General features: G+C 56.7%; 1 protein-coding gene across 2 annotated transcripts in view; it reads right to left on the bottom strand.

Moving 5' to 3' along the window:
• Positions 1–262: 262 nt before the first annotated feature.
• Positions 263–13,482, bottom strand: part of MED27 (mediator complex subunit 27) — a 194,128-nt gene continuing 180,908 nt past the window's right edge. For both annotated transcript variants that reach the window (XM_039229596.1, XM_039229597.1), the window contains 2 exons: positions 2,876–2,953; positions 263–761 (listed from right to left, as the gene is read on the bottom strand). In XM_039229596.1, the coding sequence (XP_039085527.1) occupies positions 627–761; positions 2,876–2,953 (213 nt within the window). In that variant the 3' untranslated portion in view covers positions 263–626. The remainder of the gene's footprint in view (positions 762–2,875; positions 2,954–13,482) is intronic.

Below are 13,482 nucleotides of genomic sequence, written 5' to 3'. Positions count from 1 at the left end.
CTTTAGTAGAAAGGAACATCTGTGCGCTTTTTTCCTCAAAAGGAACAATCCGTTTTTCAAACTGCAAGAACATCTTTGAAATGGAGTTATTTGCCAACACTGTCCTCTCTCCTAAGCAAGAAAACGTGTCCTCAGAAAGAACAATGTTTTAAATGCAGACATCACTAAGTGTTCCTTTTTCTTCAAAAGGCCCAGATCTGCCCACATCTTCGCCAAGCGCAATGTAGAAGGCACGTTAAGAGACAGGAGACGGAGCCTTGTCCTGGGTACAAAAGGTTTACTGCTCATAAAAAAAAAAAAAAGTTACAAACAAAACCAAACCCCCAGCACGACAGCATGTACGGACATGGGCTTGTTCAAACGATAACGGCTCATGAAAATGACTTCGAACACAGGCCCAGAGGATCAATTCGCCAACATACGAGGGACAGCTGCGCCACGTCCTTACTCTGAAAGGTCTTCTCTGCCTTCCATTTACCAGCTGCAGGGGGTCACGAGTCCTGTGCAAACGAGACGGAAACTAACATGCTGCTGTCCGGATGGGGAGGCGGCGAGGACAGCTCGGAGCCACCGATCTGACCCAGGGATCCGGGGATCATCAGGGAAGGGGCGGGGCCGGGGCGGGGTCACTGCCGGCAGGTGTCGTGGAAGGCTTCGAGGGTTCGGAAATCCCTCCACGTGGGGGGAAGGCCATCTTGCAGAAACTTCCCGCAGCGCTGGCACGGGGCCTGGAACAGCTTTATGTAACTTCGTAACCAGGTCTAAAAAGAGAAGTGAAGAGACAAATGAAAGAAATGGGATCCGGGTGCTCCCAAGGTCATCCTTCCTGTCAAGACTAATGATCTCGAGGCCAGAGGACTGAAGCTGGCTGTGCCCCAGAAGATAGCCCGTGATTTCACAGAAAGCGGCAGGCACCATCCACAAGGTCGTCACACTGCTGACTGTCGGCTCTGGAGCTCCCCATGCCCCTCCCAAAGGAGGGAGTTTTTAAAATAGCAATTCCTGCTCTCAGGGGCAGGGAGTCCTCCCACAGGGGTGGCCGTGCCCTAGCGCAGCCGGTGGCTCGGGGCCGCGCATAAGCACGTTTCATTTCCGTGTCCTGTGTCTCCTGAATATGGGCATCGATCCTCTCCTTGTTCACTACCGGCAAGTGGGCACGGACACGTGTAGCGGAAGACTTCGCATCGATGACAAAGTTCGAACCCCTCCCTGAGGTCAACATGCCTTCTTTCTAATTTGATTTCAGAGGTCATCACTCACTGTCACAATGCGGCCCTATGCACCCACGGGAGGGCGGGGACGGCCCAGTGCCACCGAGTAACATAATAAGCGGCAGATGCACACTTGAGTGGTTCAGAGTGCAGAAATCTCTCAGGCATCATACATAGGGATGAGACTCCCATAACTCAATTCTCAGACTCAAGGAGATCTGCTACCAAAAAAAAAAAAAAAAAAAGAAAGAAAAGAAAAGAAAGAAGGAAAACCAACCCAACCCAACCCACACCCTGCAGCAAAATGCCTGCGAGCAAGTCAAGCGAGTTCTCACTGTGAGACGGGCACATGAATCTCATCATTTACTGTCCTGCCGAATTACGTCGATAAGAGAAAAGTGTTCTTTGAAGAGGGAGGTCGAGTTTATTGATACAAATCCTTCTGCCTCCGTGGTGGCAGCCGGGCCCGCCGACACCGCCCCCTTCCAGAGGCCAGGGACTGGAGGTTCCGGCAACAAACGTGCGCAGGTCGACGGCTCACTCGGCTCCACTCCTTATCCGGCAAGGCCGACCAAGTGCAAATGGCCCAAATCCCAAAGCCAGTCACCAAAGGGAACTCGGGCAGGACAGGGTGTCAGGTTAGACAGCAACACTGTATCCGCCCGGAAACGGGGAGCCGCCGACGGCTGCGGGCAGGACTGTCCTCTGAACGCACAGGGGACCACCAGGCGCGGGGCTCTGCGACGCCCGGGCCTGCCGCCGGCCTCCCCAGCACCGCGGCTCCGATCCGGAAGTCGGGCCTGTGGCCTCGGAGGAGGGGGCTGCAGGTCCTCTCAGAGGCCCAGTTCTGGAGGCGAGCACGACGGGCCCCGCAGGCGGCACCTCTGCACCCAGCTGTCGACACGGATTTGGACTCGCCAACAGGTAGGTCTTCTGGGTCTGGGTCGGTTTCTAACTGGCAGCCTTTCGAGCATGAACTTGAAAGGGGAGCTGTGGCCGCGTAGGAAGATGCAGCCTGCAGAGGTGAGGGCGCGGGTCCACGTCAGCACGACGGCGCCCCAGCTGCCGGTTCCATCAGGAGCCAGCGTGCCAGCTGACGGCCCTGCGTGGGCCCAATGGTGGTCAACGTGAGTGACGCGGGCAGCAGCGTGCCAGTGGCTTGGCCCTGGGGCGGTGGGCGTCCTGGCGTTTGATGATTTCTGTGTGTAAATGTCGGGGTTTGGTCGCGAGCCACCCAAGGTTGAAGGACCAGGTTGCAAAATTCTGAACGGGAGCTGGCAGGAGCGGCCCTCAACACCCCAGCGTGATGGCCGTGAGGGCCCCTTGGGGTCACTCCCCAGCCTGAGCCCCATGCCTTGGGGGCACTGTGAGACTTGTCTTTGTTCGGCGCCAAGCACGGGGCCTGGCGGAGACCGAGAGCTCAATAAATATCTACTGACTAGATCAGCGTGCGAAACTGTTGGGAGATGGCATCTGAAACCACCAAGTGACCAGCATGATAGAAAACATCAGTTAATTAAGCGGGAAGGAGTTTCTCATACATCCCTTCCTCGTTCAAAAAAAGCATCGGCTCTATGCTGGCCCGCCTCCCCCAGTGAGGCCCTGGCCCACAGTGAGCTACCTTCTTGAACTGGGAGGGAGACCTGGCCCTGACGGCCACTTACCATGAAGGATCTGACCACGACGTCTGGCATCTGGGGCAGCTGATAGTGGAGCAGGGCGGTGGTGGCGTGGTCTGTCACCTGGAGTTAAGCACAACGAGTGGAGTTAGACGCCACTCCGAACCAGCACAGAGCAAACAAAACCAACGCGCTCCCTAGACCGATAAACCAATCTGCTTCTGAACGTCTCTTGGAGAAAAGGACATCTAAAATAAAACCTGGAGTACGAAAATTAGTTAGCAAAGTTGGGGGCAAGGGAGGACACAAGCATTCGGGCCTGGCGGCAACGGAGTGAGCTCCACACTGGAAAACCCAGGGTGGGCGGGAGCACCTGAGAGAGGGCGTGGCCGCAGGTCCCTGGAGAGGTGCAGGCCAGGCAGATCTCGGACGGGCTAGGAAGCCAAGTCCCTGCAGGGAACACTGCATGACTGCGAAGATTTTCCAGCTGTCCACATTCGACTTCATCTCTTTTTCTGAAATGTTTATTTACTTTGAGAGACAGCGTGAGCTGGTGAGGAGCAAGAGACACGGAGAGATAGAGGGGGAGAGGGAGAATCCCAAGCAGGCTCCGTGCTGTCAGTGCAGAGCCCTCCTCGGGGCTCGAACCCACGAATCATGAGATCACGAAGCCAAGGGTCGGACGTTTGACCAACTGAGCCCCCCAGGTGTCCCCCAACTTTACACTGGAACCCTTTCTCTGGCAGGGCGACTGGTCTTTCTGCTTCTGTAGTTCTAATTCTGTCTCATAATTTGCAGTCACAGAGATTTTACAACCAGGAATCTGGTAATTTCTTATCTTTCCCTTGGGCCTCAGAGTTCCTATTCCCTTTCTGAGGAGCCTTGCCACTCAAAGTGTGGTCTTCTCCCCAAAAGCTGTGGCCTATTTATGGGATCCTGGCGGGCCACACTCCCACTGTCCCCAAACTCCAAGGAGAGGCTTTATCTGCAGGGCTGAGGGCGCGAATGCTTCAGGTCTACCAGAAATATCTGTGACCAAACAGAACGCACACAGGGTCGAAGCCCCAGCACTGTCCACTGATCTTGATCCAACTACTCAATTTCTCTGGGTCTCGATGTCCCTTCTGAAAAACAAAGGACTAGTCTCAGATCCCTTGTAGTTCTGAAATTTGGCGCCACAAGTTGCTAATGCCTGACACCAACCAGCAAATTCATAGATTATACCTAATTTGACAGTTGTGCTCAAACTCATGGTTTATCTGATTGTCCTCACGGGGGATGCTGGTCATTAGGAATGTTGTGGTTAAAAAACAAAATGAAACAAAAAACCCCAGCTAAAGTGATCACCTTTGTGAGCAGGGGTGAGTGTGGGTCTACCTTGCGTAGACGCCTTAGTTTTCCAGCTGTCCCCAGAGCCACTCAGTGACGTGCCCACAGATGAGCAGCCGTGGGGTGAACCAGTCAGGGGGAAGGACACTGGAAGCGCTGCTCCGGACCCGCAAGGCGAGTTGCGAATGATCTGGACATCAGTCCTGCTGTGTCCACACCTAAGGTCCGAAAGGCCATGCCCCAAATGGAGGGCATGGGCCCCCTAGCGTACAGAACCGGGGCCTTGCTTTCTCTACATCAGCGGCTGTGCATGTGAAGCACGCCCCGTCCAGCCACACGGCAGCTCTGCCTCTCCCCGCTCCCTCTCTGCTCCTCCTGCCCCTGGATGGGCGTTGTTCCCTTGCTGGACTTTCATGGCCTGCCTGCTGGGGGGTGAACCCACAAGATGATGACAGGGACAGGGATCATGCCCGTCTGGTTCACAGTCTGTCCCCGAGGCCTGGAACACCACCCAAGGCATCTAGCAGGAGCAGGTGCTCAACACACACTTGTTGAATAGAGAAACAAACTTAAAAATGCCACTCGCCAGGGGCGCCCGGGTGGCTCAGTCGGTTAAGCGTCTGGCTCTTGATTTTGGCTCAGGTCATAATCTCACGGTTCATGTGTTCGAGCCCCAAGTCGGGTTCTGTGCCGACCGTGCACAGCTTGCTTGGAATTCTCTTTCCCCCTCTCTCTGCCCCTTCCCTGAGCATGCGTGCACGCTCTCTCACCCTCTCTCTCAAAATAAATAAATAAACTTAAAATGCTCACTCACCAAAGGCCACATACCAGAAACACCTGCACTGGCTTTCTTGAAAGGACAGCTATAGGTCGTGGATCCAACATTGCTGAGAAACTGTCACCCAAGTGACTTTCAAGAGAAGTGGTTCTTCTTTCAAGTGCAGACTGTTTTTATTTTAAGCATTTCTGACAGACAGCTTTCTAAAATGAGCAATGCTTTTTCTCTTTCTTTTTTTTTAAACAGTAGTAATGATAACTTGGCAAGATGGTGGGTGGTGACTGGTGGGGTGAAATTAATGGCTACATTAATGTAATGTAGCCATAATGTGCTACAAAGCACAGCAGAGCAAACTGGGCCCCATGGCCCCTGGCTTGGAGGCTGGTTCTTACCCACCCAGACCCCTTGCTAAGTAGAATGACCACGCAAGTGCCACTCTGGGGCTATCACGTTTGACATTACAAAGGAAATGTCCGAAGGAGACAGTTTCTGGAGAATTTTTTCCCCGGCGCTTACTGCTTATTTCACAATGCTTCTAGCAAGCCCTGCCCCGCACATCAGTGCTGTCACAGTGGGGAAGCCAGGCTCCTTGCCCGGGACACAGAAAGCTCATCTGCAGTCCTAGGAGGCCTTTGGGACAAGCCTAAATCCATCCGTTTCGGCCTAGGGGCTGGATTCCCCAGTCACACTGGCCACCCAGAGCCCATATCCAAGGCTGGCATGCTGTGCTTGGCTGCTCATTTTCTTTGTAGAATTTTTAACACGAATGACCAACGTACAAAACCGAGCAGCAAATGAAAGTTAAGAGGTGGGTACTCTCCTTATTTCCATTTTACAGAAGAGGAGAAGGTGCCTTCCGGAAGTCGGGAAGATGGTGTTAAAGCCCAGAGAGCCTTCCCATAGAGGCACCCCCCCGGCCAGCAGTCCCGGTTCGGGAAAAGGCACGCACCCCAGGTGCCCTGGGGACATCGCATGCCCACACGTCCCAGTCCAGTGAAACTCTTGGAAAGCCAGAGTCCCGGCGGGAAGTGCAGGTTAGGAGATCTGTAAATGTGGCTGCTGGTCGGCTGCCTACGCAGAGGCAGAATTGGACAAGCTGGAAAATGTCCTCCAGACAGAGCTCCACGCCCACCCCGGCACCATTCCGGCATCTGGCTCCCACAGAGGGGCCCAAGTAGTTTCACTACTAGCGGGCTGGCCATCTGGTCAACTTTAGCCACTTTTTCAAAAGGTCCAGGATAAACTACTCCCTTAAATCGCCAAACAGGGGCAGGTTTTTTGTTTTTTTTTTTTTGCTTTTGTTTTTGTTTGTTTTTAGTGCTGCCATAATCAAATGATGTCTGATGTCAATTTCTTCAGCTCTCTGTCACTGATGACAGACATTTAATAGAAGGAAACAGAGCTGGCGGCCCGGCTCTAGGTCCTCTCCTTCCCTCACAAAGTCCTCCACTCCTGGTTTTGGGGCTCCTGTGGCCAAACTTGAAAACAGCGGGCAAGGCATGGCTGCAGACCATGGGGGAAATTCACCCACACTGCTCTTCCTTTCTTGTCAAAGCATTCATTCAACCTTCAACGTTTTCTTGCTTTACACTTTTCATATTACAGGTTTTTTTGTCTCAGTATCCAAGGTATTGGAAAAAAATAAGCCGCGGGCAACACAAAAATATTGCTATAAACTAATTTAATTTAAATCCACTCTGCACCAGCCCAGTGGAGACTGGAGGCTCGGGCTGCACTGTAAGGTGCAGCTCCTAAGATACCACTGGGTGATCAAAGCCATTGTGCGCAGCAGGGGAGGCTGGGGAAGGGCACTAATGCTTCAGGGGAGGGGAGACCCTTTGTCCCTCCACTCGCTGCAGGTTAGGAAAGCACCTGCGAACAGATCAAAGCAGACCTCAGACCTTGAGCTGCAGCCCCTGGCAAGGGAGGGGGGAGAAGGCAAGAAAGTAACAATAAGCCAGAGCTAGGGAACCTTGGGAAAAATGGAGGGGGGGTGACACAGGTGACCAGTGAGGGCAGGAAAGACTCGCACAGAGAGACAGGGCCACTCAAACACAGAGAGCAAGGGTGCCTGGTGGGCTCAGAATCTGGAATGTGTGACTCTTGGTCTCCTGGTTGTGAGTTCAAGCCCCACATCAGGGGTCTGGCTTACTTAAAAACACAAAAGCCCCTTCAAAACCAGCGAGTAGATGACCACGCAGGGGCTTTGCCAAAGGGTGTCCCTTCTCATCTCCCGGCAGAGCAAATGCAGATGTTCTGGCCCAGCGTGGGGCGCATGTGCCCCCTTTCTCGAAGGGAGCACTGCCAGTGAGCCTCTCTGAGGATGGTGACATTCCCATCGCCCATCACAGGCCCCCCCCCGGGGGGGAGCCAGTTATCCCTCTCTCAGCATCATCCTCCTCCACTAACCAGGGCTCATGGAAATTCTGTCCCCAGCTCAAACAGGCGAAGGTCTTCACGCCCCCGAGCTGGCAGGGAACTAAGCTCTGAGGGAGAGAGGAATCTTTCAGGAGCCCTTGAAACAGCCGCCAGTCAACACACTGGGGCAGGAGACGCCAGTCCAAGCACGTCTCTTAAGCCTCCCCCACCACACCGCGCACGAGAGCTTCTGACGCCCGCGCCCCAGAACCCGAGAGCGACAGGGCGCTCGGGACATCACGAGTTCACGAGTTGGAGGTCATGGCCGAAGCCACGGCAGCGCTGCCTGCAGTGAGAGCCACGGCCCTGCGCAAGGTGGTCCGGGCCACACAGCTGGTGGGGGATGGGGGATCGAGGTCTTGTCTGCTACTTAGGAGCTGCGCGACCTTGGGCACGGGTTACACGTGCCAGTGCGGGGGGTGCCCTTGGACAGCGCCTGACAAACCGCAGCGCCCACCAACTGTGAGACCCCCTCCCCACCCCCCACCTCATTCTCACGACCACCTCGGGAGGGCGCTGTTTCCAAGAGAGGAAGTGGTCACGGGGAGGTGAAGTGACGGGCCCACCCACGCGGCTCTGGAGCAGCACAGAGGGAGCTGTGCCTGGATGGAGGTGGCACATCCCGGCCACCGCCTCCCTAGGAGGGAACGGCCCCAGGACCCTTGGGGAGGCAGGACGCGGCACTGGTGTCTTCACTCACACCCCCGCTCTTGTCACCCACACGACCCTCCCTGTGTCTCCTGCTCGCTGCCACATCCCAGGCGCCCAGCCCAATGGGCCCTGACACAGCTGGGCCCTCAGGAAGTCTCTGGATTGGAGGGGTCTCCCTGCCACGCGGGACGAAGGGGGAAGTGGGGCCGACAGCAGCCGGCAGCAATCAGCCAGTGTGCACACATATTAATTAAGGGAAATCAAAAGTCCAGCGCGAGAGGGAAGGGGCGGCCCCGTGTTACCAAGTCCATTTTGGCGTGTGCGGTCCGAGTCCTCTTTCCCTCTGGTGGCCTCCGCCAGCCGTGGGGCAAAGAGAATGAGGGGAGGCCCCGCAAGGCCACTTTCTGCTTAAGGTCAGCCCCGCAGAGCCTGGTTCTCACGGTGACCAGGAAGGCCCTGCTCTCCGAGCTGCAGGGGAAGAGCAAAGGGCAGAGTGGTGACACGCGGAAAGGATCAGCGAGGCCCTGGACGGACACTGTCAGCCTGTTGTACAGACCCTCCTCCACTTACGACGGGTACATCCCGGTAAAGCCACCCTCAGTTGAAGCACGTACCCTCTCCAGCACCGCAGCTCGGCCTGGCCTGCGTCACACGTGCTCCCGGTGCTCACGGCAGCCCACAGCCGGGCGAAGCCACCAACACGAAGCCCGTGGTGTAACGAAGTGCTGGCTATGGTATGAAGTGACGGGCGGAGGAACTGTCGGCGAGGGGTGGGGGGCACCCTCGTGGTGGCAGGGCTGTGGGAGCTGTGGATGTCGCCCAGCATCATGAGAGGGTCACACCACTAATCGCGAGTGTGAGACAAAATCCACATTCAAAACTTGAAGCATCGTTTCTACTGAGTGCGTGTGGCTTTTGCACCATCGTGAGGTCAAAAAATCAGGAGCGGAATCAGTGTTAAGTCAGGGACTTACTGGTGGCCCAGGAATTATCCTCAGAGCTTCCTGGGCTTGGCAAGGGCGTAGGCACAGCCCTGCCCAGGCGCAGGCTTCCAGGCCAGAGTGGAGAGGCCACAGGGCAGCAGAGGTGAGGTGGTGCGAGGCACCACCCCTCAGCTTCTAAAGGGTAAGGCTCACTGGGGGCCAGGATGCACGTGGTTAAAGATCTCCCCAGAGTGACTGTCAGCAGCATTAGGGACCACAGGGGAAGAGGCCGCTGTGGGACCCCCCCACCCCCCCCCGCCCTGCTTGCATCCTACCAGCCAGTGGGAGCTGAGCCTGCACCGGGGCTCTGGCAGCGACACACCGCTCTTGCTAATGCGACCGACTGACAGCGCCGAGCCCGGGATCTGCCAGCGCACAGCCCTGCGGCCTGAGGCCGCCACCGCTGAGCTGGAGAGCGGAGGCTTCTATTAAAAGTGTGTCCCACAAGACTCACAGTGAAAGTTAAGTACCCGAGTGTTTAGAAGCTGCTTATTTAAAAGAGAAGCCCGACAGAGACCCAGATTCTGGCTTCCCTCCAGCCAGTCCCTGCTTTCACACACTCTGGAGGGAACGTGGTCTCTGGCCCGCAGGAACACAACCAGAGGCAGCGTGCCGGGAAAGGTGATGTGGCGCCGTCAGGAGACCGGACTTCAGTCCTGGATTCATCACTAATTATCTGGGTGACCTTGGCCACATCGCTCTCCCGGCTGGCCCAGGTAAAGGAACACGAGGCTGGGATCACGGGCACCCACCCCGAGGTCCAGGTTTTCAGTGGCCGCTGCTGCAGGGCCTGACTGCACGCCCCGAGGGTACGTGCTGAGCTCCACCCTCAGGCCAACCAGCGGTGACATTGAAGCCCTTTGTTCTTTTAAAAAGGAGAAGCTGATCTGTCCCCTCCTGAAGCGCACCCTCCATCTCCCGCGCAGTCCTCAACTTCTGGGCCGGTCACAGAGGGCTTGGGGAGCCCGGCTCAGATTCGGGGAGACTGAGCACAGCACTGTTCTCGGTGCTGGGAGCCTCTCCCCATCGTGAAGGCCTTCAAGAGACTGCAGCGCACGCACTGCAACACACTTCTAGTCATAGGATGTGCCTTAATGCTCTGCAAAAAGGGCAGCCCAGGAATCTGGGGTCCCCTCTCAGGGCTCTGCCAAGGACAGACCCACCCTTAAGGAGAGGGGCACCAGCAACGGCTCAGAACGAGAACATTCTTTGTGGGTCCAAGGAGTTAAAGACGCGAAGGTTGTGCGTTAAATGTGTAACATTTAAAAGACAGCCATCCATGCTGGCCACACCGCCGAGGAGGGACACTGGCTTTAGGCAGGATATTTACAACAGTCCCAGAAGTACTTGTTCCATGAAAGAGGAGCCATCAGTATTTCAAAATGGGAATGCTGGAAAGTCAGTCCTGAAAGTGCCGGGGGTGGAGGCGACGGGGACGGAGCAGGGACAAGCTTCTAAAGCTGGGGTAGAGGGGCACCTGGGGGGCTCAGTCGGTTGAGCTGCTGACTTCGGATCAGGTCATGATCTCACTGTTAGTGAGTTCGAGCCCCATGTCAGGTTCTGCGTTGACAGCTCGGAGCCTGGAGCCTGTTTCAGATCCTGTGTTTCCCTCTCCCTCTGCTCCTCCCCCACTCGTGCTCTGTCTCTCTCTGTCTCAAAAATAAATAAAAAAAACAAACAACAAAAAAAATTTGAAGCTGGGGAAGAAGTCCAGTAGAGGAGGAAGCAGGTGGTTTCACTTAATTATGCAACCCAGGTCTGTAATCCGTACCCTGGATTTGTATGCCGTGTGGGGGTCGTCAGGCCCAGAGGCCCGAGGAGGAAACATCGCAGTCCAGGGGGACCGGGATTACTCAGATGTGATCAATACCTCCCTCTCTGCTGATGAAGGGGGCCATCTGCATGGGTTTGAAGGGCTTCTCGCCATCCCTGGAGCCTGGCTCCAGTGCTGCCGGGGCAGGGGCGGGGGGAGCAGAGGAGGGGGTGCCCTCGTGGGAACTAGACTGGTCAACATGGGCGCGGCTGCTCCGTCTTGCGTGATGAGCAGCCAGTCTGGAGACCCAGCTCTGTCTGGGAGGGTGAGGCCTCACACGTGCCAGCGCTTCCATAAGGGAGCTCTTGTTTGGTTCGGGGCTTTTGCCCCCATCTCTTCAAAGCTGCAGCCAAGATGCCACAGACACCCTGGGGGAGGCGCCTCGACTCCCTGGACCTGAGTGCAGACTGGCTGCCGAGGCCTCCAGAGGCTAACGACCACACACACACACACACACACACACACACACACACACACACACCTGTGGGGGTCTTGGAAACACCATGGTGTGGTGCCCAAGGACCCGGATGACCTGGAGGTCCCAGCCACGTCTCCCTTAGCCTCACGACACACTCTGTCACTGCCTGCCACTCCTCCCAAACCTGCTTTCCTGGCCCTTCTGGCGCTTTGCCGTAACCCCCAGCCACACCTGCGGACACCCCAGCCCACGCCTGCCTGACCTGCGACCCTCCGGAGTCCCGCCAGGCCCCAGGCCGTGCTCTCCGCGAGGGAGAGGCCACAGGGGCCTCCCGTGTCCTCCCCGGGCCTCGCTCGGGGCACCTAGGGAGAGGAGAGCGCTCAGAAAGGTGGCTCCGTACTGGTGCTGCTCACCTGGTAGGATCCTGAGTGAATGAGACACAACACAGGCCAGATTCTAGTGATTTCTTTCTGGCCAGTGGTGTCCGGGGAGCAGAGCAGAAGGGGGTCTGGGGGTGGGAAAGGAGGGGGTCATGGGGCGCTGCCCGGAGGAGGGGCTGGGTGAACAGAAGCCTGGGGGGGTCACGAGGGAACCCCCCCAGAGGCCCGACCGGCCTTCAGCTTCTGCCAAAGGCCTTGTGCAGGGCTGAGAGGAGCCGCACACAAAAGGTCCCTGACATTTCCCGGGATTAGAGAATTAAAGCTCTTCATTTAGATGAACGAGAAATAGCTCCCCGCTCTCCAGATGGTAAAATGCCAGCTGCTGCTACTGCCCGTCGCCGAGTCCGAGCCCAAGGATACCTGAACTGCTCTGGACCCACTTGGCGTGATGCTATTTTCTGCAGGAACAGCCTTGCAGTCAGATAAACATATCCAAAGACATCTGGGCTCCCAAGAAAACCCAGACACCACCACCTACTTCCCTATCAAGCCGAGGCAACCGCAGGGAAAAGAACAGAACAGCAGAGCAGGGAGGGAGCCCTGCCGCGGGAGAGACAGGGCGTCCGGGCGGAACACAGTGTTCTCGGGCGCCTCCTGGGGATCACGGGAGGGGCCACTGGGCCTCTCGGGCTGTGGGGGAACGTTCCAGTCCTGGGACCGTGATCCCACACCAGCACGCCAGAGCTGCCCAAGAGGCATGCTGGGTGGCTGTAACTGCAGGGACGGCTCACTCTCCGCCCAGGCAGGGAGGCTGCACTCCTAGACACACCGAAGATGCAGTCGCTTTGCCGGGAGCGGGTGGGGCTGTCGTGGCAGCTGGTCTCTGGACCCCCTCGCTAAGAACACGGAGCACCAAGTGGGTCGTGCGTCTCTATTTGGCCACGGATTCTGAGTTCGTGGCTCTTCCCCGATAGTGAGGGTGACGGCAGCCGACACTCACTGAACACTTCCTTAGGGCAACCCCAGCGCCAAGCACTTTGTAAGCTTTATGCTCACACGGAGTCCTCACAGCATGTACCCCACAAAGTAGGTTCTATTATTTCTCCTATTTATTTTTTATTAAAATTTTTAATGTTTATTTTTGAGAGAGAGAGAGAGAGAGAGAGAGAGAGAAGAGAGAGACTGAGCGGGGAGGGGCAGAGAGAGGGAGATACAGAATCTGAAGCAGCTCCAGGCTCAGAGCTGTCAGCACAGAGCCGGACGCGGGGCTCAAACCCACAAACTATGAGATCATGACCTGAGCCGAAGTCAGACACTTAACAGACTGAGCCCCCGGGGCGGCACCATATTATTTCCCCTCGTAAGGGCCATGGGACCTGAAGCGTGGCGAGAGGCTGACTCCCAGCTGGTGAGCCCACGCATAGCAGAGCCGGACACACCTCGGCCCGGCTGAGCCCAGAGCCTGAGTCTCTAACGTGTCCACGCTGGGGAGACTGCGAAGAGGTGACAGTGGAGCCCAGAGAAGATGCTAGGCATGGTCAGTGAGGTAAGGGACTGGCGGGGGAGGAGCCTGACTGAGGAGAGGAGAGTGGTCATGGCCGACAAGCACATTGGGGAGGTCGGGCGAGCCCCGGACTGGAGGTTCCCCTTGCACTTCACACCTGTGGACCCAACCTCACACCATTTCTGGGAGGCAGGTGCTCGTATGATCTGCATCCTCCACATGGGGAAGCTGAGGCAAGTGAGGCCACAGAAGGAGTGGTGGTCAGCTGGGGCCGTACGCACGCCAGAGCGGCTCTCAGCCACTGCCTGTCTCTGGAATGGCCACCGTGGGGAACGCCTACTGGGGCCCAAGGGAGGGGGCGAGGCAGCCTGCTGTCCG

The sequence above is a fragment of the Hyaena hyaena genome, unplaced genomic scaffold (assembly GCF_003009895.1).
Source record: "Hyaena hyaena isolate Hyena2069 unplaced genomic scaffold, ASM300989v1 scaffold_38, whole genome shotgun sequence".
In the NCBI taxonomy this organism is placed as follows: domain Eukaryota; kingdom Metazoa; phylum Chordata; class Mammalia; order Carnivora; family Hyaenidae; genus Hyaena; species Hyaena hyaena.
The sequence above is the reverse complement of the archived record's forward strand: the minus strand, read 5'-3'. Positions and strand labels throughout refer to the sequence as shown.